At 36.4% G+C, this 24,597-nt stretch overlaps 1 protein-coding gene across 1 annotated transcript in view; it reads right to left on the reverse strand.

Moving 5' to 3' along the window:
* Positions 1–24,597, reverse strand: part of LOC102217038 (protocadherin Fat 3-like) — a 78,567-nt gene that overhangs the window by 6,361 nt on the left and 47,609 nt on the right. Inside the window, exons 34-52 of the mRNA XM_014471780.2 lie at positions 22,482–22,635; positions 22,146–22,379; positions 21,101–21,279; positions 19,341–19,554; positions 18,982–19,196; positions 18,753–18,890; positions 18,339–18,482; positions 18,057–18,254; positions 17,427–17,704; positions 16,762–17,324; positions 14,191–14,322; positions 13,897–14,054; positions 13,239–13,773; positions 12,355–12,508; positions 9,947–10,094; positions 7,457–7,840; positions 5,526–5,781; positions 1,132–1,224; positions 235–294 (exon numbers count right to left, since the gene is read on the reverse strand). Of these exons, the coding sequence (XP_014327266.1) occupies positions 235–294; positions 1,132–1,224; positions 5,526–5,781; positions 7,457–7,840; positions 9,947–10,094; positions 12,355–12,508; positions 13,239–13,773; positions 13,897–14,054; positions 14,191–14,322; positions 16,762–17,324; positions 17,427–17,704; positions 18,057–18,254; positions 18,339–18,482; positions 18,753–18,890; positions 18,982–19,196; positions 19,341–19,554; positions 21,101–21,279; positions 22,146–22,379; positions 22,482–22,635 (4,237 nt within the window). The remainder of the gene's footprint in view (positions 1–234; positions 295–1,131; positions 1,225–5,525; positions 5,782–7,456; positions 7,841–9,946; positions 10,095–12,354; positions 12,509–13,238; positions 13,774–13,896; positions 14,055–14,190; positions 14,323–16,761; positions 17,325–17,426; positions 17,705–18,056; positions 18,255–18,338; positions 18,483–18,752; positions 18,891–18,981; positions 19,197–19,340; positions 19,555–21,100; positions 21,280–22,145; positions 22,380–22,481; positions 22,636–24,597) is intronic.

Below are 24,597 nucleotides of genomic sequence, written 5' to 3' on the forward strand. Positions count from 1 at the left end.
CACAGGAACCAAAGAGGGAAAATTGAAGTAGAGAGAGACGCGGTGTCAGAAACTGACAAAATATTGAAAATCTAAGCAGGATGTTTTATTCTTAATAAGAACAGGGATTCAAGGCACAGCCTGGGCTGCTTTCAGTACACTGTATCTTTTTGCTCTGCCGCTGAACAAAGAATTTGGCAACAGAAGACAGGCACAAAAGAGAAAGAGGAGTTAACAGAAGATGTTCTTTCATACCTTCACTTTCAATATCATCAACAGCATCATTGACTAGACGTATGACTGTGACTATGGATGCTAGAAGGAAAACACAAAGAGAAAAATAGAAGAAAGAAACAACGTCAGTGCATTTTTCATTATGTCACTGTGATATACAAGAATGCAAATGGCTGTGGGCACACATGTTGAAAACACAAAGAGGGGACATGTTATTCTTACAAACATTTTTATACATGTGATATGCAGTATATATAAAATACTACAATGTCTTCATCTCATCTCACTTAAATATGACAGAAGTAGAATAAGTGAGGACTACCATGCTTTAGATGCTGTTCTAAGTTTCCTTTTGATAATATCCGGATTGAGTTGTCATTGTGCTCTTGGAGTAATTTTGAGTAATTGCTAATTATTTTGTAGATTGCATTTTACTAACTCAGTTTTTCTCTGTCTGATATTAAAATTTGTTATGTGATCTGAAAAACCAAAAACAACAAGAAATATGAAAGAGAACAAATACTTGTTCACAGTATTGTATACAGAGAGTGGTGAAACTTTGCCTATACTTCTTCATTGTTCAACTTGTAATATGACACAGATGGAGGAAGGCAGATACCAGATGTCATTTAATCCCAAGAAAATTCCCAAAACAAACAAAGGATGCTGACTGGCGGATGGAGACTCATCTGGACACTGCAGTGGCAGTGCCTTGTGTGAGCAAATGTTGAATGGTTGCCGCAGGAGATTCAAGGATTCCTCAAACTTCAATGAACGAATAAAAACACTCCAAGAATGTTTTTAATGAGGGAATGACATTGTAACATGATATAAAGCTCAAAATTGTTGATTTTACATAATGTCCTCCTTTTAATAAGCCCAGTGCATTGTAAAGTGGTTTCGGTCATCCATTCCTACCATTGTCATCAATGGACTCAGAGGTGTAGGAACTGAGGGAGCGCTCATCAGAGGTGGAGTCTGAGAGACACGACACGTCCTCCTCCACTAGCTCTGAAACATATACATTACATATAAAATGAATCATGTAAATTAAAAATAAAATGAAGATACAAAGTACATTAATGATACAAGTTTTAACTTTCAACTATATTATTAAATTGCATAGAACACTTAAAGTTTTAATCTTACAAGCTTTAGTGAAACAAGTCAGTTACATTATTTTAAAATGTTCTGTGTCGCGTAACTGAAAAAAGGAACAGAGCTTTTTAGATTTAAGAAACCATCCTTTTACAACACTAAAAAGTGCAGAGTGCAGATGTAATTTTTTGACGTGCAGCCACACTTACAACTCAAATTCTTTTTAAATCCCACAAATAGCTGAAAGGCTGATTACTTTTAAAAAATGAAGATCAATTCAGAGGGAGAAAAAGAAAGAAAACTAAACAGATACACTGAGAAGAAACTGGGGTTATTTCACAGGAGATGAATTCATGAAGTGCATGAAAATGATCATAATCTCACATTGACGGTTACAAATTGAGTTAAATTACATGAAGGAAGACCAGTGTGGATAGAAAGGATGCTACAATGAACACTACTGTCTACTTGATTGTCAAAAAGAAATACCTTTTTTTCAAACATAACTTAAAATCCGATTTCTATGCAGTTGTACCTGGATTGAAAGAAAACAGCCCGAATCGATCATTTATTCACTTCTGAATCAGTTTTGATAAACTATTTCATTTCAGCTGCAGTGTCTTCAGTATCTGTAAGTCATTTGCTGAGCAAACTACTTTTGAAATGAAGAAGTTTTATTTTGAGTGCTCTTTTTACCACCGTCTGCAAAATCGAGAAGTATTATGCTGGATTTTGGTATATTTGTTCATCTGTTTCTCTTCTGAGCAAGACTGAAAATAAACATCCCAAAGGAGAATTGAATTCTTAAAAAGTTTATCAACTAAAGGATGCGGTGATGCATTCGTATTGACAGAAATAAGTTTTAAAACCCTTTTGTGTTTGGGCTATCTGCAAAGCAGAAACCAAAGCTCTCAATTTCAAGATCTAAACCTGACATTTTATGTGGGCAGAAGAATCAACTTAAATTTCATGTGGAGAAATCATCCAGATTTCTTTAGTTACCTTTGACTTGCATGTCAACAGAGGTGCATTTCAAATAAATGGATGCTTACAAATCAGAGTGATCCTTGACACCGCTTTTCTTTGCAGTTATTTGGAAGGTTGTATCCTTTCAAAGCACCCACTTGCTTCTGAGTGATTGTTTGTCAGACGAGTGTCAAAAGGGCACAGCAGGTACTTGGATGTCACAATGAGTTGGCATGTGGCTGTTAAAAGTGTCTGCAACACGGTCTGTTGAACCCGGGCAAAGACAGGTACATTGCTCCTCCAGGTGCTCTAATCTCACAGCAATATAATGCCTGGTTTCACATAATTGTTCCAAATGTGAAAAGGAAGGAAAAGGCAAGCGAAGTGAAAATCAAGGGCCAAAAAAATGGATTTTCTTTGCTAAACAAAATGGTGTAGAAATAAAAATCTGAAACTATGCCTGTGTGTAATTAAGGTGGTCTATTTTCCAACTTTTCTTTTGCTAAATTAGTAAGACTTAATGCAGGGATATGAGGAGAAAGAAAGAAAAGTAATGAGATATGTGATTGACTTTCTGAATGAATCACAAAAGTTTTGCAAAAGCATTTATTACTCTTAAACTTTTCCAAATGTTATCTTTTAATCATAAAATGAAATGCTTTTCTACAATATTTTACAATATTCCAACACAAACGAGTAAATAATTTGATAGGACAAGAAAAAGGGAAAACATTTAAACTCAGGCTGGGGCTGGAGCCCAAGAACATCTTGCTGCAAGGAATTGGTTCTATCAGTTGTATTACTGAGCAGTCTTATTAAAATGATTAAAGACTGCCATTTTGTTATTATCCATTCAGGGTTTGACTTTTCTACTCATATGCATCAGATGCAGAATGCTTCCTGGGCATCACCTTCAGCTTTCTAGAACCATGCTATATATTCATATGGAGTTGGTAAAGCTCCTTTGGGAATGTGTGCAGTAATGCAGCACCATCACTCATAAGGAATAAAGCAGCCACTGCAGATGCGTCTGTTCTGAGTCTGATTAAGAGAAGAGAATTCTACAAATAATTAGCCTTAGCAAAAAGGCAAACTCTCAACCTCATCCTTTTACATTGTTTTTCATTAGTGCTCCAGTGATTAAGTTGTGTTTTGCTAATGTATGCAGCTAAAAGTACAGGTTTTTCTTTATTCCACCCACTAACATACTCCTTGAACATGCCCTCTTTACTCAAACTCTTTAAAGTCCCATTAAAGCTCAAGCGGCATGACCACTTTGTGCTTCGGTTTTGGTACTTTTATGTGCTTTAATCATTGTCTTGTTATATAAGTTTGCCATAGGCAGTTACTTTTTCTTTGTCCATAATTTTTAGGAATTATTGGCATATTAGTTTAATTGTTGTGCTTAGTTTCTGTTTTTATTCTTGTGTTTTGTTTTCTGTGTATTTGGATTTATTTATCTTAGATTTGTGATAGTTCTTGTTCTACTTTTTGAAGTTCATTTTGAGTCTTAGCTTTCTTTTGTGTTGTTTAGTCGTCCTCCCTCAGTTTTGTACTTTTCTTCTGTCACATCAATACTTGATTTACTCTGATAGTTCATCTTGTTCTTTTGTTATTTTCCATATGTGTGTCAATATTTAGTCTCCCAGATTTTGTTTTTTTCTTGCTGGATTCTCTATTTCTCTGGTTCCATGTCCTGTTCACTTCTCTCCAGTATTGTAAGCTTATTTTATTATGCTGAAACTCCTCACTTTATGTCTACCTCTGGTCTGCCTGCATTTGGGTAAGATCAAAAAGTAATCATTATACCTAATTTATATATATTTTTTTATTTTTATGTGTTTATCAAGTGTCTTATCTTATCTGCAATAAATTAAACATTAGGATGATTAATTTGTTGAAGACTTGCAACTTGTCTACTTTTTAATTTAACCATTATTGTTCACCGCTTCGTTAAACAGTTAAAAATATTTGAAATGAAAATACTTAGCATCACTAACCCTAAGCCAAACAGAAGACCAATGCTAAGCCCCGAGAGTTTTGCTTCTGATTCCTTTCCAACAAGAGATGCATTTGTCACAAATTGCTTTCTATAATCCGTTATATAATTGGTCAAGGAGTTAATTTCATGAGAATTTCTGTTTTTGGCTACTAAACCATAGCAATATAGGACCTCAATTTGCTAACCAAGTATTTAATTAATCTATTGTATTTATTCATGATGCAGAACATGTATAACATTACAAGTATAAAGTATATAAACAAGTAACTAAACAGTCTTCAATATATTATAAAGGCGACACTTCAGACTACTCATTAATGCAGTAATCTGGCTATTAGTTTTCTATTTATCACAATCACATTTTAATTAATAGTCCCTCCTGTGTTTGTAGATTGTGCATGCTATTCTTTATTTTCCCTGCATACACGCAGCAGGGGGAATAAACAAAAAACAACTTACTTCCTATTCTCACAGGATGAAATCAATGATTAATGAGCAGGAAGTTCCAGCTGGAAGCTGTATTATTCAACCCGCAGCTCGGACAACGAATCGAAAATATCTGACATCCACTTTTGCTCTGAAATGCAACCTGATAATTTCATTGACATAGAACAAACTGAACTGCAGTCTTGTTGACAGGGTCGACAGCTAAATATCACTCTAAAATGGAACTATCTGACAATGTCTCACTGCTTCCCTTCACTTTCTAGACATCTGAGCCGAGACAGAGCCCTTGAAGCGTTGATGCAAAAACGAAAAGGAAAAAATTACATCGGAGAGAACGGTTTGGATTGTTTCATGGAGACCAATTTCAATGACTAATTCTGGACTTTACTTTTATAAAGAAATGTAGGGCAGAAACATAAGGCATTAGTTCTGCCTGATTACTCTGACCATTCATACATAAGTGCAAGAGATGTAAGAGAAGTTAGGCAGATCCAAGATGACATAATTGCCAATTTGAGGAGTGGGACCGAGGGTTAAATTATTATTTATTGAGTCAACAGAAAAGTGAAATGAAAGAAACACAACATAAAAATATGACATTTTAAGCACTCTTGCCTACTCAGGGCCGTTTTCTTTGATGTTTGTGATCAAAAGGCACACATCACTGTGAAATAAGCTCTTGCAGTGAAGATGGTGGTGCGTTGGTAGCACAATGAGTTCACGGCTTGTGTACTCTTTTACCTTTGGAAATCAGATTGCGTGTGTTTACGTGAGTGTGTGCAGGACACCACAGCCTTACCCTGCGGACTGTTATCCCTCTGGGTTCTCTCCAGCTCAAAAGCCCTCTGCCCCCATTCTTCCTCCCTCTCGTCTCTGTGCCTGTCCAGGACTTTCTCTCTGGTTTCCTTGCCCTCCCATGAGACTTTGTGGGCTGGACTGTGCTCCGGGCGGCGGGCCGATGCTGAGGGGAGATTGGGTGCCACGCTACACACTGCAATTCCTCTCCTATTTGCCATACCTCGGACATTAGACACATCTGAGAGGAAGCTGCTCATCTGCAGAGACATAGGAAAATATTCAGAAAGTATTAAGTAGCCATTTATACTCAAGTTTTGGTCAGCATGCCTATAAATATTGTGCATTTTTAAATCTGCAGTGCATACATTTTTTCTCTGCAATTAAATTGCTAATAAATATCCCTTGTTAATAATTACTGGCTGTTTCCTAAAGTTTACAGCACACAGACATTTAAGATTATTTTACTTGATTTAGAAACTAAATACAGTGCTGTAAAAAAATATCCCTGCAGATTTGTTCTGTTATTCTTTTTTTAAAAACATAAATGTCTTGGATCATCAAACAATGTTTAATGTTAAATTTGACAAAGTTAATATAAGTAATTAATAGGTATGTTTTGAAATTATGATTTTCATTTATTAAAATAAATAAATTATCCAAACCCATATGAAAATGTAATTGCCGCCTAAACCATATAAACTGAAAGAACTACTCTTAGCAAAACAAATGTACCTGTTTTAGTTATTTTATTTTATTTTATTTTTTGATATCTGTCAACCCGTCTGTACACAGTCTGGCACACATTAAAAGGTTCTCTACAGCTAGGCATATACTCTTAGAATAATTCACAAGGAAGAATATTTCTACAACTGAAGTGTGCCTTTATACAGATGACACTATACTTTATGAGATTTGAAGCTAATTATTGACAAACTTCAAGCTGCCATTCAACTTCTGCACACATCATTGTATGTCATAATTGTGTTTCCTAAGGTGAACAAAAAAATAAATACATAAAACACACTCGGATCTCAGATAAACTGTAATAGGTACCAACTTCAGGCCTCGAGGTTCGGTGTACAGTGAACCCTCGCTATAACGCGGTTCACCTTTCACGGCCTCGCTGCTTCACTGAGTTTTTTGTGCAGTTTTTTTTCAGACTGCATTGTGTTCTGCGTCCTGATTGGCTAAACAGTCTCTGCGCTTCTTCTCTATCTGTGTCCCAATAACGTTACGGTATTTAAATATACGTAATACAGCTTGGCAAATTTTGGCAAATATTTTTGCCCAGAAGAAAAAAGAGCAACAACTACCGATAAACACACCTGCACCACAGGCTTCAGAAGAAAAAGACACTAGAGCGCGAAGTCAGGCCACAGCGTCAGTCAGAGATAAATCTTTATTTTCATTGTCACAAGGACAACGAAATTTAAAGAGGAACAGTGAAATACGCGAGTCACAATTTGTCCTACTTTACTTCATATTGATGATTAAAGTTATTATTTTACTGTAGTTATTTGTAAGAAAGTGTTCTATTTGTTAAAAAATGCTTGGGCCTGAAAACAGGTTTTGTTCTTTGGTTTCAATGTAGAGTATTTAATTATGCTGTATAATAATTGTAAAAAATAAAGGTAACTACTTCATGGATTTCGCCAATCACGGGTTCTTTTCGGAACGCAACCCCCGCGAAAAACGAGTGTTCACTGTACTGCATCTTTTAGATGTGTTCCTGGCCTAACACACCTGAATCATCTCCTAAGTATGCACTCAAGTTCTCCAGAATCCTGCTAATGAGCTCATTATTTGAGTCAGGTTTGCTGAAGCAGAGACACATCTAAAAGCTGTGGGACACAAGACCTCAAGGCCTGGATTTGAGGATCAGTCATTTAAGTTGTAATGCGATATAGAAATGAATGAGGTTCACTTAGACACCTGACTGCTTTCACTGGAAGTGGTCCTCTCGGTTCCCGGGAGGATAGAGTGGGCAGTAGGACGCACCATGACTTGAGGAGGACCTCCGCTGCAGCCTCCTACCTCACCATAGGTTGCCGTGGTAGCCGGTGAGCCAGGCACACGCACAGCTTTGAACTCAATTCCCTCGACCCCCATTCCAGTCTTGTGTAGCATGTAGCTAGCTTCTGAGGAAACAGCTGAGATGCCCGAAGCAGCCATGGTTCCCGGACCCGGGTCGGAGTCTTTCCGGAATTTGATTTTCTTCCTGAAGGCGACGAAGAGTATGAGGAGAAAAATGATGACAAAGGCAAGCACTCCAATGCCTATTATTTCCCCCGGTCCAACATAAGACAGCGGCTCAGCCTGCAAAACATTGAAAGGAAGAAGAAGAAAAAAATCATTAAAACATGGACTCAGCATCTCTTATTCAAAGTGTAAGAAAACATACACCATCACTGCCTGCTGGAAGTAGAGAAAGACCAAGAGAAGGATCCACTTCTGGTTATAAAATGATCAAATACATCCAACAACCCAGCAACCGCTGAGATGATTAAACTTAACTAGAGTAAAAGTAAAAATAACTTTTTTTCCCCTTCAGTCTGTGAAGTTTGGAGTTTTTGCTTTTGACTGAGGTCAAGCAGTCATATGAGGGTAATATGAAATGGAGGTGAAGTCCAGATTTCCATCTATACATGAACTTTTAGGATAGTGAGTAGATTAAATTAACTCAAGGTATGAAAAAGGAACTGCGAAAATCAGACCTTTTATCATTATTATAATTTGGAACATTTCCCAGTAAGACTGAAAACAAAAATGTAATTTATTCATGTTAAATGAAAGTAGGTAATGCAGGTAACAGATTTAGTTACTCTGGCAGAAAATGACAGAAACACCATTTATAGCATTACATGCAAAAGAAAATGATCAATGCTCCTTTTTTATTTAACAGAATAGGTAATGTGGACATTTCAGTTAGAAATGAGTTTTCTTTCCTTAAGCAATATTTGAAAGACAGAAGATCCTGCTCAGTCCAGACGTTTACTGCATATTGGTTGTAAAAGGTTACAACCATTATGTAACCTGCTTCTTATGGCTTTCTCACAAACATCAAAAGCACTTTCTGAACTATTTGCAACTTCAAATATGCAGTATTTTTACATGGTGATTTTAGAAATATTTAAAATGTCCCAAAGACATGTTTCCATTTACTTTTTAATCAGTGATGAAAAAATAGCAAACTTAATATTTGAGATGTTTTATATTGCTTTTATGAAAAGATCTATGTAATCCATTTACGTAACTAAATATTGAGAATCTTTGATGACACCTACATCTCAGTTTTGACTCATCCTAATCATATTACCAGTCCTTGGGATGTCGGACATGAGTCTTCTAAATTAAATCTATAATCAAAAATTAAGAAGGATCACACTTGTGCTTACAAGGTCCCACATCTGTCTGTTGTTGTTTGTCAACATAAAAACAATTTAACAAGGACAATAGAATCTTGTCACAATCTTGTGATGAGAAGCAGATCTTTGAAGTAGATATTTGAAGAATACAATAAATGAAGACGTCTGCAGCCATTACTTGTTCTACAGGCAAAGCAGAATAATTGTTTCTAAGAAATGAAAAAAAAAACATGACTTTCCAATGTAGTGATAAAGCAGAAAAGGCTCAGCCAAACTCTTTGAACTCATTCACATCTTCTCATCTGGTGGGCTTCATTGGCCTTCATATTGTGTTTTTTTAATAAAAAATAACCTTTGAGGCATTTTTAGAACTGCTCTATTTATATTAATAAATACAATGAAGCTGTGTGGTAGAAATGTACCAAAACGTAAAAAGGTTTTAAGGGTATGAATGCTTTTGCAAGGCACTGCATGTGTGTAAAACCTTACTTGGATCACTCATATTACTGCTGTAAAATGTGTTTTTAAAAATCATATGCAAATGTTATATATATATATATATATATATATATATATATATATATATATATATATATATATATATATATATATATATATATATATATATATATATATATATATATATATATATATATAAACCTCCATGATTGCTTTGTTTTACTTCATTATAAAAGCTAAGTAGTACATGGAGAAAAAAATCAGATTAACTTAACCCATTTTAGAATCAGTCAAACACTTCATTTCATTGCAGACAACTTGAAAGCATCTGGAAATTGCACTAGAAGGAACATAGTGTAATGCATAATAAAAGTCATAAGCATGACAAACTTCAAATAAAAGCTGTGATTCACCCATTACCACACTTTAACTCCTTCAGTGTGGAGACAAGGATACAAATCCCTCCAGGTGTCCGTGTCTCTCAAAACTCCTAGCACTTTCACTGTGCCTCCCAAGTATAATTAGATGAATTACTGGAGTATTTTCTCCAGGATTTATTACTCTTTTAATCCAACTTTGTGCATAGTTAAAACTCTACCTCTGTGTCATCTTCAGGGACCTGATCGTCGCAAAACTGGCCCTCGTATCCATCTGAGCAGTTGCAGTAGAACGAACCGAACGTGTTGACACACTCTCCTCTGTTTCCACAGTTGTCCTGGTCACACTCATTTACATCCACATCACATCTGACGGGCAAGAGACAAGTATATTACCATTCATGGGATGTGCAGAAGAGGACTTTTTTTATTCACTAAAACAATTTGAAAGTGTAGATAAAAATAGTTATACGTTTATTGTAAATATGGATGTGGCACATATGGCTGGATGAATGGGTAACATTTTTTAAAAAGTGTTACCCATTCCTGTCAAGCATTTACATGAAATTCCACAATCTTCGATATTTTTCCAGACTACTGCCAAACAAGAGGTTATCTCTATGCATTTCCTGTTGTCTGATTGTATAAGGTTTTAAATCAAACAGACATGTACACATTGATTCATAGACAGGTAAATGCCCTCCTGAAAAATTGCATGTGTAGTTTCAACCTCTGCATGAATATGTGTTCATCTTAGGTTTTTATATCAAACACTGTGTCCTGCTGTGAAGGGGAAAGAAAATACTACTTTTTGCTTTTCAATTATTTTTTTCCGTGATAGGATTGTTCGAAACGCTTCGCAAGAGTTTTTTTTTTTCTCTGACGGGAGAAAAAAAAGCTTTTCAGAAGAAGCCTTATTGTGAAACTATCCAAAGTTTTTTTTTCTAATGATAAAAGTGCAGCGAGTCATTAAGTATATAAAGTTTTACTCCTCAACACTTAGATCTGCTGGTCAGTGAAATCCTCTCATAAATATTTTGAATAATGAATACGTTATGGCCTAATTAAAAACAGAAAAATTCAGACTGTCTGCCAGTTGAGTCATATATAAATATTTTTATTTTTACTGTATAACTTGGCTGTTTATGTGGAATGTACAAGTCTTGCTTTTTAATTTGTTGTGACTTAATTTCATTTATTACAAAATAAGGTTTCTGTTTAGGAGTCTGTAGGAACAACAGCTGGACAGTCCGGCATACTCGGCAGATATTCCATGTGGAAACAAACCACTACAGTTTAGGTTGGCACTCTACATAGTACATGCACTCATCTAGTCTGTGCAATGTCAAAATTATACATACGAACTGTTTCAAATATCTAAATAATCCCTCACTAATATTTAGCCAGATATTCTTTAGTAAGTTGCGGCTCAACCACACACTTTCTGTGGCCATCAGCAAGCTTCTGGCATCATTGGAGCTACACATCTGGACACTCCTCATGTCAGAATGGGTATAGTTTCATGAAAAACGCTTGTTTTCTGCCATAGACCCAGAGTTTGTGATCCACAGTTTTTCACCTTTGGGACAAAGCTTAAGGTTAGCTTGCTTTATCTATTGCATGGCATATCTCTATATGTGTTTTAAATCAATAACCTGAAGAAGTATCCAATAGTGGCTATGTTTCAGTCATCTGAGCTGGTGATTTGGGGTGAAACTGAAGCATTAGGAAGTTATTCTCCTGCTTTGTTATTTCATGCAGTTTGTGCAATGATCCTAAACACATGCCAATAATGGTTCGGAATAAATAAAGTTCAATAATTTGGGCTTCTGAAATAAAATCAGAAAGCCTTAACTTAAACTCTGAGGATTTGTTTACTATACCCAAAGCAGGAAACAAACAATTTTAAAAGAGCTCTAAGGATATGAAGGTTGAAGGCTGTAAAAAGTATTGGACTGATGTACAACTTGCTAGGGGAAATTCATCCAACTATTACAGGAATGATAATATTTGAGCATCCTTGCTTTAATTTTGACCATATTCAAAATGCAGTTTCCAATTTTCATCAAAGTTGTTTGCTGTATGATTATTGCAATGTGAAAAACGAACAATTTAAATACATAAACTTCATTCCATCTTTAGAGCTTCTCCGTCAAAGCAACCAACTCTTCTTTTGATGAAAACTGCTCCCTAGTGGTGGCTCCACTGAACAGCCACGCAAACGCAGAGGTTATTTCAAAGACAATTACTGAGCAGTAATTAGGAAGGCAGCTACAGACTGATTACAGGCTTTTCAAACAAGAATTATCCTGAATTAAATTAGAACCACCAATTTGTCTCTCATAACAGCAACACTGTGGGTAGTAGGTGGGGGTGTGCATGTTTTGGGGGGCGGGAGCGTAGCACATGACATTTTATGCTTGAAAGAGAGAGTAGCTGCTGATGTTTTATTGTGCTACAAAAAACTAAATCACCACTCTGAGTGTATGTAAACAGTTTGTAAGTGGGGCACACTATTCATTAACACATCTTCTACAGTGTACTATTTAGTCTATTGTGTGGGGGCGTGGGCGTGTACGTGCGCGTGTGTTGGCGTGTGTGTGTATTTAATGCTTTTTTAAAATCTTACATAAGTCCCCTGAGTCCTCTCGGACAGCCACAGAGGAATGCATTGCCAACAGCTTTGCACTCTCCACCATTCTGGCATGGGTTTGGCATGCAGGATGTTAGTTCAACTTCACAGCGCCCCCCAGTGAATCCACTGCTGCAACTGCACATGAAGCCTGTTGGATAAAGATTAGATTTGTTTATTTAATGCGATATTTCAACAATCATGCTGAAAAAGGAGATTCATACAGAATCATTTTATTAGAACAAAGATTTTGAAGTTCAAGAAAGAACGATTTACTGTAGGTATATGGTGCAAAAAGATCAGGTTATTTGGACTTAAACCTAAAATTTATAATTATAAAATAATTATAATCACTATAAAAACAAATGTTTTTTAGTTCTATCAAACCATTAGTTCATTTAAATAAATGAAACTCATATTACAGAGATTCTTTAGATGCAAAAAGATATAAGGTGCTCTATTATCAACCTTCAAAACTGTGACTATCCCCAAAGCCTGTGCAACTTTTTCTATTGCACTTCTTTGTATTAATATCCTTAGATATATGATTCTCAAGACCCAGCTTCAATGATCCAGTCATGAACAGTTGTGAATGTTTAAGCTATTATATCTAATTTTTGCATTTAAAAAATCCGTTTTGGTCGTATCATTTCCTGCCAAACATAGTAACAGTAAAATAAATAATACATAAATAAATAATAATACTTAAAAATATAGTTCTGTGCGTACAGTAAATAAGTAAACTAGAAAGAAAATGGAACTGAATTAATGAAAAATAATGCTTCAGATGCATCTCTAGTTGGTAACATTTAAATGTTCTTTTAGTAAAAATAAATGTAACAGTTTGAGTTTGAGTTGTGGTCATCTGCATACATACAGACCTCCAAATGGCAGACTGCTGCAGATGGCTCCATTGAGGCATGGCTGGCTGATGCATGGATCTGGATAAAGAACACAGCCCAGCTTGACCTCACTCAGCCCGGCTATCTCGGCGTAACGGCTCCTCTTATTTTGGAGTGGCAGCTCGTTACCGTTCAGCATCAGTGACCCCAGGCAACCTTGGAAGCCATCCTGGGCTCTCGCTGGGCCCCTCACTGAACGTTCTCCAAATTCTGGCCCTCCTCCCAGGCTTTCCTCAAGTCCAAAGATAGATCTCTCACCTGGTCCGTTCAGCAGCCTCACTTGCGCCCCAAAGAAAAACGAGGAATCAGGAGCGAGTGGCCAGAGACGGACTGGGGCCTGTGCCGCTCTGCGACGTTCCACGTAACTGTCATCCAGTGAAAGAAGGGTGTAGTTTCTGGTCAGCTCTAAAGCAACTGAATGCCACAGACCATCATTTATTGGTCTGTCTGAGATGCCCATGACCCCAAGGGTGTTGTCGCAGTCCAACTGGAACCACAGTCGACCCCCTTCAATCTGGTAACAAAACGTTTCTGTTTTACAGTTTTCATTACAAAACAGTTTAATCTGCAGAAATTAAGCAGAAAAGCATCCAAAGAACAAAAGAACTGCATAACTGCGGTCAGTTTTTAAATTTACCTTTAGCATAGTGCAAGGGTTAACACGAGTGAACATAATGACTCCTCTTGTTTGAAGCGTTCTAACCCTGAGGCCAAGCCTCATCTCTCCGCTCTGGACCCTCTCTGTCACTCTGTACTTGATGTAGCTGTTTCCAGAAAAACTCAGAGAGGTCTGACCTACCCAGTCATACCAGGAGGAGAAACAAGTTTCAATTACAGCTCAATAAACCTTTATGCTTTTATATACTCTTTACAGTCCAGTTGAGAAAAGCTGAACAAAGTGGCCCAGCAAGCGAAAATAATGAAATCATACCTGCACACTCATCCAATCGCTCAGGCTGACACTGGCAGACAGATGGTGCTGTTGGACCAGAAAGGACACACCGCATATCGTCTGGACAGGACTGACCTTCACAAAGTTCTACAGGGGTTGGGCACGTCCCTCCTGTTTGCAAAACGGGATGGACGCATAAATAACAGAACAGAGCAGTTACACTCATTTTATCAACCACCCATGCAAGACAATAAATCCTTAGAATTTATAATGATTAAAAAACACTACCTTCAAGTCTGCAAAAACAATTCATGTCCTGAGTATTCCCTGACTCAGTAAAAACTAATACATTCAATAGAAAAGAATAGAATAGAATAGAATTGATTTAAGTTTATAATACCAACTTGGGAAATGTATCTGTCGCAACAGCAGAAAACAAACCAAACACACTATATAGTAAAATATACATGACCATAAAAAATAAAATGTGCAAAGTATTACACTCCCCAGTCAATTGATTAAGTATGCCAGCTCGATTGCTTTTTATTGCAAATAGTACCTCAGACTATTAAATTACAGCAACTCATTGCATGAGGACATTTCGATGGGCTGAAGATAACTTGCTAGAGTTCAAACCAAGCATCAGAGTGGGGAAGAAAATAAATTTAAGTGAGTTTGAAAGTGAAATGTTTGTTTGCGCCTGTGGGATTGGCTTGAGTATTAGAAAAATTGCTGACCTAATAAGATTTTCACACACAACCATTTGTCACTTTTTCAGAAAATGGTCTGAAAACATAAAAAATAAACTCTCCAGATAGCAGCACGCATGTGAAGGAAAAAGCATTGTTGGTGTCAGAAGTCAGAGAATTGGAGATGGTTTCAGAGGATAGACAGAAAACGGACACACATGGACAAAACTGTTAGTACCCATCTGTTAATTACCTAAAAGTCCACAATGGTTACTGCAATAACTTAAACCTATAAGTAATAATGAATGGATCAGTGAAAACCATACATTGGTTTTGAAATGTGGCTCAACATAAAAAAAATTAACTAAACATGCCTGGACAAAAATGATGGTCCCGCTAAAAAAATTTAAAATAATTTGACCATAGGTACATGTTGTCAATGATAGGTGTCTTCAAGTTTGTAATTAGTCAGTCTGCTTTTTTAAATGTTTAAAAATGGTCACTGTTCTGTTTGGTGACATGGTATGTACCACACTAAACATGCACCACAGGAAGCCAAGGAGAGAGTTGCCAACATAAAAACATAACATTATAAAGAAAATTATAGTTACACATGGTAAAGGTAAAAAAAATAAGACCAACTCCAATCACCGTGATGTTCCTGTGACTACAGCTGCAGATATTATTTGTAGGTTTAAGGTCTGCAGGACTGTAGCCAACTTCCTTGGCTGTGACCACAGGAAGAAAATTGATGACGGATTGAAGGGAAGGATAAAATGAATGAACAAAAATTCCAGAACAACCTCTGAAGAAGGTTGTCATTGTTTGAGATCTAGTGGACTTCATGGGAGATAATCAAGGAGGAAAGCAAAGCATAGTTTTATGTCAAGGCACATCAAATCTATATTCTTACACGCAAAAATGTTGCATACCAAGACAAGAAAACTGTCTTTAGTCTGAAACATGGAGGAGGCTCAGTTATGTTCTGGGTCTGTTTCGTTTGTTTGTTTTTTAAAAAAGATTCCGTTGAACTACAATTCAGAAGCAATGTCTGAAGGTCACAATTCCCTGTACAGTTTTATGTATTGTTACTTTTTTCTGTAATAATACAATTGTGTGTATTATTACATAAAAATGTTTTTTTTATTTTTACAAATTGTTGAAGGGTATTAACAACTTTGTCCAAGTGTGCAGTGTAAGTAACCAAAAAAAAAGTAAAAAGAAAAAGTACGCAGAATATCATCTCTGCATGCACATTATGTCAAACTTCAAAGCTGATGAGTTACCATAGCAAAAGACAGGAAAGCATCAGTTAGCACTTCTGTCAGCTAACTACAGGAAACTGAGTCAACAATTCACACAGGTTCACCAAAATCAGACTACAACAGAGTGAGAACCATTGGATGACTTAATACTGACTAAGGTTAATGTCATCCAGAGAAGATGGCCACAATTTGAAGGAAACACGGTAGTGGAGAAGTAATGATGTGGGATGTATTCTTTTGGCACATTATGGGACATGTGACAAAATTCATATTATCTCAAACTGCCTTTTTAATGTGTCAATGTATTTACTGTAATCCAATAAGCAGATCCATATAGAGCACCTTATGAATGTGGTGAAATGTAAAATTTGCATAGGGGATTTGCAGGTGACAAATATACAGCAACATCATTATATTACATCAATATGGACCAAAATCTCTGAAGAGTGTTTCAGACAAACTGTTCATTTTATTCCATAAAGAATTAAGGCAATTCTAAAGAAAAATGAGGGTCCAACCTGGTACTTGGAAGGTGTCCCTAGTAAAGTGGCCAGTCAGTGTACATTTGCATCATCACAAAAATATCTTAAGGAAGTTAAAGTAAAAGTGTTGACCATTTGTAAGAATAACATTTTTGGAAAAAGTGAAATGTTCACCTGAGCAAGTGCAGCTCTCTGTGCGTCCAAACCTGGGCAGCACCAAGGTGATCCTTTCTGTGTTGTAGGTAACAGGTAAACCACCCTCTATCACCAGCGTGTTTTTACACTCCATGTCTCCACAATCCAGCTTCCCAGAACAGGTGCCGCTGATTAAAGCTGCTCCAGCAAGGGCACCTCGCATCTCACCGCGTGCTGCTGCTTCCTCCAGCTTTGCTGCCAACTCCTGCTGGAAGTAAAACCCCTCCATCCGTCCAGTGCCTAACGTCTCTGGTCTCTCCACTGCCAGAACCAAATCGATATTAGATGTCCCTGTAACTGGCTGCACACCAAGTATGTGAAGAGGATCCTGCTGCCCTGGTAACCATTTCCAGCCTGCTATAGCTCGTAAAGTTACTTTAATCTGATTCAGGTACCGTCCAAGTAATTCCTCCCATGAGATGGAGCTGAAACGCAAGGTCAGGGCACTACGCAGCAAAACATCAGTCACCTGTTCAACCTGGACTGATACATCAGCTATGACAGCAAATCGTCCGTCACTGATTGTTGCGTTCATCTGGTATCTGAAAGAAGACAAGAACATGTAATGGATTTTCACTCAGGAAGTTTTTTCCGGAGCAAACTTTTGGCTGTATGAATTTTAAGTTTGTGTAATTTGCATGTACCTCCCAGGTTCCAAGCCTGGCAGAGCAACAACACTCCCATCTTGTCTGTTGATTTTAAACATGCTCTTTGGATGAGGCTTGTGGGTAAAAGACAGGACATCATTGGGGTCACGGTCTGTGGCATAGATTCGGCCGATCGGACCACCCGGAAAAGTATCCGTTGACATGACGATGTAGATCTCCAGAGGGGAGACAATGGGCTTGTACTGACTGTTACCGATGACTCTCAGAAACACCCAGGAAGAAGAAGTAAGACTCGGTTTACCCGAGTCACTTGCCTATGGCATCAAAAGAGGACTTTAGATGAGGAATACATTAACAAACTATATACAGACATATATTGAAACTACTTAAGGTAGAATATTGTTAGGTTTCTAATGTTAGAAGTAGCTGGTATTGTTATCATATTAACCAGGTTACCCACCGAAACCTGATTCAGTCTACAAATGAAATCACATATTTACATACAGTGTATAAAAAGCATGCAAGTATTTAGTTTTAATCATTTCATTAATAGAAAATTCTAAGATTATGTTTAAAGAGTTCTAAGTTATTCTTGGATATCCAGGTAACTTGGTTTCAAAAACCTCCACAAAATAGTGAGTGAAAAACAACACATCCAGCCATTACCTGAATTTCAAGTATGAATTCTCTGGGTGCTTCAGGACCGAACACACGGTTGGACTTTAGAGATCCAGTCTGGTCCAAACGGAAGAAACTACCTTCATTTCCTGCCACTATGCGAAAAACAAAGGGGGCACCATTTCTAGGGGAGTCTTTATCACTTACTGACAGTGTTAGAAGGGGGGTGCCAGCAGCCTGGTTGAGCTGAAAGTACAGTGATGAGTTTGAAAGTCAAAACACCAAAGACCTACACAGAGGACATACACACCCCCTCACACACACCCCTACCTGTATAATGGCTGTGGAGTTGGGAGGAGCAAAGACCGGAGGGTTGTCGTTAACATCAGAGATGTCGATGTTAACGGCGACAGTGGAGGACATGGCAGGAGAGCCGCTGTCAAATGCTTGTACAGATAAAGTGTACCTGGATACCTAGAGGATAAACATGAAGATAACAGACTTCATTAGATGAGTATTTTTGCAATCCTGTGCTTGCTAATCTAAAAATTCTAATTCATACAAAATACTGTAAACTTCATATTCATTGACAACCAAGAAAGGGATGTGTAAAAAGCCTTGAAGTAATTTAAAGTTTTACTCTCACTAAAAACATCATAATAAGCCTACAATTTAGTCTAGTACAATTGTGACTAAGGATGTTACGGAACGTCAAAGGTGATGCGTATTAAGAAAAACCCTTACTAGTTCTCTGTCAAGTCTCTTAATAACTTTAAGTAGTCCAGTCACAGGATCAATCCAGAAGTGATTGGTCCGATCACCTTTCAGAATTGAGTAGGTAATTCGTCCATTCACTTGGCTATCTAGATCTTCTGCCAACACCTTCACAACATGTTGGAGAAGATAGAGATTAGTAAAAAGACAAAAAAGGGAGACAAGTGAGTGCCAAAAACAAATAAGGACTAAGAATTACCCTTGTAACGGTCTGTCCTATGGATGCATCCTCACTGATCAGAACATTATAGATATCCTGATCGAACATTGGAGCATTGTCGTTGACATCCATGAGGTCGATGACAATCATTGTAGCAGTGCTAAGAGGAGGGTTCCCATTGTCCCAAGCCTCAACAGTGATGTAGTAGTCCTTGCATACCTCAAAGTCCAAGTCATCAGTCACTGTAATTGAGCCTAAAAATATGCTAATTGTTGTTAATTAAACAAAAAACGTTACAACAAGACTTTATATAATCTAACAATGTAATGCTTATTAAAATAGGATAGTATTCATTCAAATATTTTAACATATTGTACAACAAGCCACATCTTTCTCACCCAGTTTTCTGTTTATGTTGAACTTTCCCAACTCGTTGCCTGATCTGATGCTGTAAGTGATCTCGGCATTGGGTCCAATGTCAGCGCTTGTTGCCAATATGCGCAGAACCTCGGTTCCCACGGCGACATCCTCAGGGACAGTAACGGCATAATCTCTTCTCTGGAAAACTGGAGCATTGTCATTCACATCCAGGACCAAGATAGTCAAATCAACCTGAGTGACAAAGAACAAAAATTGGTAAACTTAATATACTGCAGTTAAAATCAAAAACCTACAGACCACTTAATGATTAAAGTTTTAATCATTAAACATTTTAAACATTAAAAAAATACAAGCAATTGTGAGATCTCACAATAACAAAGCTGGATCTTGTGACTTGCTGAGTCACTGTTGATGTCTAACTTATTTATTTTTTAAAGTTTTTTGTTTTTTACATCTAGATGGGAAATTAAGAAGGTCTTTGTTTATTTTTTGTGTGTATTATTTACTTTTAAAGTATTAAACTTTTCATAAAAATACATGCAGAATTGTTATGACCTTTGTAGAACAACTGATAAATAAATGACAGTAAATTAATTTTTCTTTCATCCTTTGTTAGACTATTTTGTCTTCCTAATTTTATCCCTTATTTCTTCCAAAATGAATGACATTGCATCGGAATCCTCTCAGTAATTGTCTTGTGTAAATATGTATCAATAAATTTATTGGTAGTACTAACCATCCAAACATGTAATATTGCTTAACATATTTTAAGTTATTAAACAAGTGATTTAATAATTTTAGTTTGTGTATGGGACTCATTTTAAAAGCCCCAGAGGACCTCAGATAGACCAACCCACTCAGTGGAAGTGCAACACTGTTCCAGTTTCCCTGCTTTCCCTCTGACACTGTTAACGTCACCTTCCCCATCTTTTCTGTCCCGGCCACTGAAAACTGTAATGATATTTTATCTTAATTAAAATCTACCCTGTTATTAAACTAATCTCTCTAGTAAACAAAATGGCCTCACTCGCTGGCATATGCAAGCATTAATTTCTTCACGCATATGAACAGAGATACAGAATCACATCACAACATAGTGCTTACATTCTCAAATCTCTGTTGCCACTAATCTAAACTGTACTACAGACAGATATGGTGGTGATCATTCAGATAATTTTGATAAGATTGTACACTGAGACATGGCAGCCACAAAATCATTAATTAATTTATTAGTTAAATAATATTATTTTTAACTAATTAAGCGTTTGAAAGAATGTTTTTCCCTCACAACAACCATATATTTATTAAAATAATTTATTACGTACATAGTAAACAATTTTATAACACATTTATACCAAAATAAAATTATTTTATGTAACAATATTCTGTTTAAGACCAGGCGACACCTACTTTGCATCATATGTACCATTTGTAACTCTTTGGTTGGATTTACAGAATAAATTGTAAAGAGGAGATGGGTTATTTATTTACCACTATATGGTAATGAAGTAACAAGGAAGCCCAAAATCACTTAGATGCTATTTGTTTTTAATATTTATGGAAAATTAAGCTTTTTTGATTGAAATTGCTGGTCTATCAGTTAGCTGTTTTTCCAAACAGTTTGCTTTTTGTCTCAGGCTTCAATCTATTTGATCATGTTTATTCAAACCTTTTGTCTCATTGTGATATTAGAAGTAGAGTGTATTTAAAAAAAAACCAATTGATTCATGATGTTACAACTTCATACTCTAATTTAACCAAGTAACTTGTTACTAACCTGTGAGGACAGTGCCCCCTGTTGCCCAACCCGATCGGTAGCCTGAACACGAATACGATACGAATCTCGGCTCTCTCTGTCCAGGAATTTCTCCAGGATCACTATTCCAGTAACCGGATCAATGGAAAATATCCCATCGAATGAATCCACCAGAGAATATACAACTGTACGGTTCAGACCTGGATGGTACAAATAGTCATTTACAGTGTATTACAAAATTTTTTATACACCATAGACAGATTTAGTCTTAGTATAACCAATGGATGGCCCAAAATCAACAAGTTCATAGTTGTGAAATGGAAGGATAATAATACATGCTTTTAAAATTTTACAAATCACTGAAATGTATGGACCATTAAGCGTTTTTTGCCAACACGCCTCCAGTGCTACCAAGATCTCTCTGCTTCATTAGTGCTTCCCTTGCCCAGCCAGACAGTTTAGTTATATCATATATATCGTGGTAGGTTTACAGACATACAATATTTTTTTCCATTTTCAGATAATAAAACAAACAGAGATCTGTGAGATGTTTATGGGTCAGGATATTGTTTTCTAACCCTGCTTTTAACTTCTCCTTGCCTTTATGTCTGACCTGGTTGATGTTGATTCAGTTTGTTCAATAGTATTTTCTTACGTACCTCTGAGGCCTTGAAACAATTGCTGCTTTTAGACTGAGGTTAAATAACGCTTAGTTCAACCCTGTTTACTAAGTGATTTCTGAAAGAAGCTGATCACAGAATTTACTGAGGAGTATCAAAGTAAAGCTTTTCACATTTTAACTTGTGAGAATTCTTGCTTTAACTATGTATTCTTCATATACCATCTTATAATAATGCATTACTTTGTGTCAGTCTATAACTTAACATCCAACAAATTCATTCAGCTTTGAAGTTATAAGGTGACGAAATGGATATGTCTTTACGGCACAATACTGACAATACTTAATGCAACATATCCCCTTTTAACAAACAGTCTCATCACGAGCACTCTGTGGATTTACTCCACATTTATTATATGACTGAAGCAAAACTTCTAGTTGGTTTACCTTCATCAGGGTCACTGGCTTGCAAGCGAGTAAGCAAAGCCTTGGGGGAGGTATTCTCATACACACTCGCCAGGTAATGAGTTGTCGAAAATGAGGGAGCATTGTCATTCACGTCCAACACTTTTAGAGAAATGTCAGATCGGCAGAACAGCCCTCCCCCGTCAGTAGCCTGAGCAATGAGTTTGTAGGAGGGTGTTGTTTCTCTGTCTATTACGGTGGCGGTTCGCAATTCACCTTGAAACATGAAAGAAATATGTCAGAGCTCTGGCTACTTAGCTTTGGGAGTATTTGTTGCTTTCGCCATGAAAAAAAGAAATGATAAAAAATAGAATGTACCAGTGTTGGCATCCATATAGAAATCTTCCACTCCAATGCCAAATAGTGAATACTGGATCTCAGCACTGGAACCTGAGTCAGCATCTGTTGCAGCAACCGTCAGAATGCCCTTGTTAATGGGAATATCCTCAGGAAAAGAGGCTCCGTACACCGCCTAAGACAATACAAAAAAAAAAAATATATATATATATACACCACCATATGAGAACAGATGGCCACATGTGAAACAACATAGATGTCTCTAATAAAAAAATAAAACAAAACATGTGACTGTTTCTGGTTTGCCTCCATTATCTCTGCTGTTAGATCAAGGTCAACACAGTTTAGCACCCTTTCCTGGTCCAGCATCCATTCCAGCCAATAATTGCCTCTGGAAAAGAACTAAGTGTCTTCATACACAGGCAAACATTTATGTACTGTATAGTGTGTAACACGTCTCCCTTTTTCTTTTCACTTAGCTATCCTTTGCAATATCTCAAAGTTGATTAGTTGATCATCTCATCAACAGATAATGGAACAGCCACTACCTTCAAAATTGATTAGGCGATAGTGTCATTCTCTCTAAAGGGATTACATTATTGTCTGTCAAATACGTTGCAGTAGAAAGTTTAAATAGTCGCCATGTATCACATATTAATGTAGGGCTTTTAATGATAGATTCAGTGTTTATGTAGGGTGGAACAATTCTGCAACCCACAACTGAAATAATGTGAATCAAGAATCAAGTGTGACATCTAATGTTGTTGTCTTACATGAGACAGCAACATTGGTTTGAGGTAAAGTTCTTCACCTTCACTTCAAACTAAAAGTATATTAAAGCTGCTTTTAATAAGAATAAACCAGGATAACATTATTTTATGGAATGGCCTTCCTAAAGATTGACTTTAGGAAGGACTGTAATAGAAAATTGTTAACCTCAGACCAGAGCTGCATAACTCTTCAAACAGGCACTCTGAACTTAGACTTATATTAACCAAGTAAATGATAATAAATAATGCATGGTAAAAATTTTGGTAACCAAATGGGCATAAATGCAGTCATGGATGATGTCATGAATGACTTTCTCCTTCTAATAAAATTACTGTTTCTTTTACATTTACAAGAAAAAACCCATACAAATTTGATTAGTATGTATAAGCAACATGCTCATAAGACACAGTCTGACCTTAAATGTTTTCATGTTTTTAATTTTTAATGACAGACTAAATGCTTTGTATGCACATACACTTGCCTAACAAGAGACCAGAAAGACTACCAGAAGAGAAGAGGGAGATGGGGAGGAATTCAAAGGAAATTCTTAATGATTTTTAATAATTCTTCTGCTAATTTTCTCAAACTGAAATACTGCTGAATATTAATAAACAGAATGAGATACTCCCAAAACATTCTCAGCCCATTTATCAATATACTTTGAGATGCTTTGTCTCACAAAGTTCAGCCTTTAAAACAGTATAACAGCATGTTGTTAGATTTAGGATTGTCAAGTTAGTACAAAAAGCTTAAATGAAATAACTATGATTTATGTGATTTAGTGTCTTAAGTTTATCATTCACTTTCATTTATTATTAATGTTTAATTCATGAATTTTTATGCTAATATACTATAAAAGTACAAGATGAAGATCAGGTTAAAAGTTACAAGATATTTGCTGAAAACAATCCAAACATTCTTTTTTGCGGAATCAGATTGTACTTTAATGCACAGGTAAACTAACCACATGTTTTAACAAACACATTTTCTATTATAGCACCCCTTTAGCTTTCATACCAAGTTATGAATATGCTAATTCTAACATAATTTAACACTATGATTTACTCAGCCAAGCCTGCATTAAAATTAGCCAGAAGAGGATTAATTGGTAATGAATCTGCAACTTCAAACTAGTTAAGAAATAAAAGTATGCTATACAGTAGAAAAAATTGTTTTACATGTCATTTGGATTATTTATTATTTGATGATTAATGCATTACTATAAAGGTCCCCCATGTCCAAACCCCAATTCTCAATCTTTTGTTGCCAAGTGTTTCCTGATTAGATTTATCCTAAATATAAATAAAATTGTCAAAAATCCCTCCCAAAAAACTGATTGCAAGGATGGACAGATAGATGGATGGAT

This window comes from Xiphophorus maculatus, chromosome 11 (assembly GCF_002775205.1).
Source record: "Xiphophorus maculatus strain JP 163 A chromosome 11, X_maculatus-5.0-male, whole genome shotgun sequence".
NCBI lineage: Eukaryota > Metazoa > Chordata > Actinopteri > Cyprinodontiformes > Poeciliidae > Xiphophorus > Xiphophorus maculatus.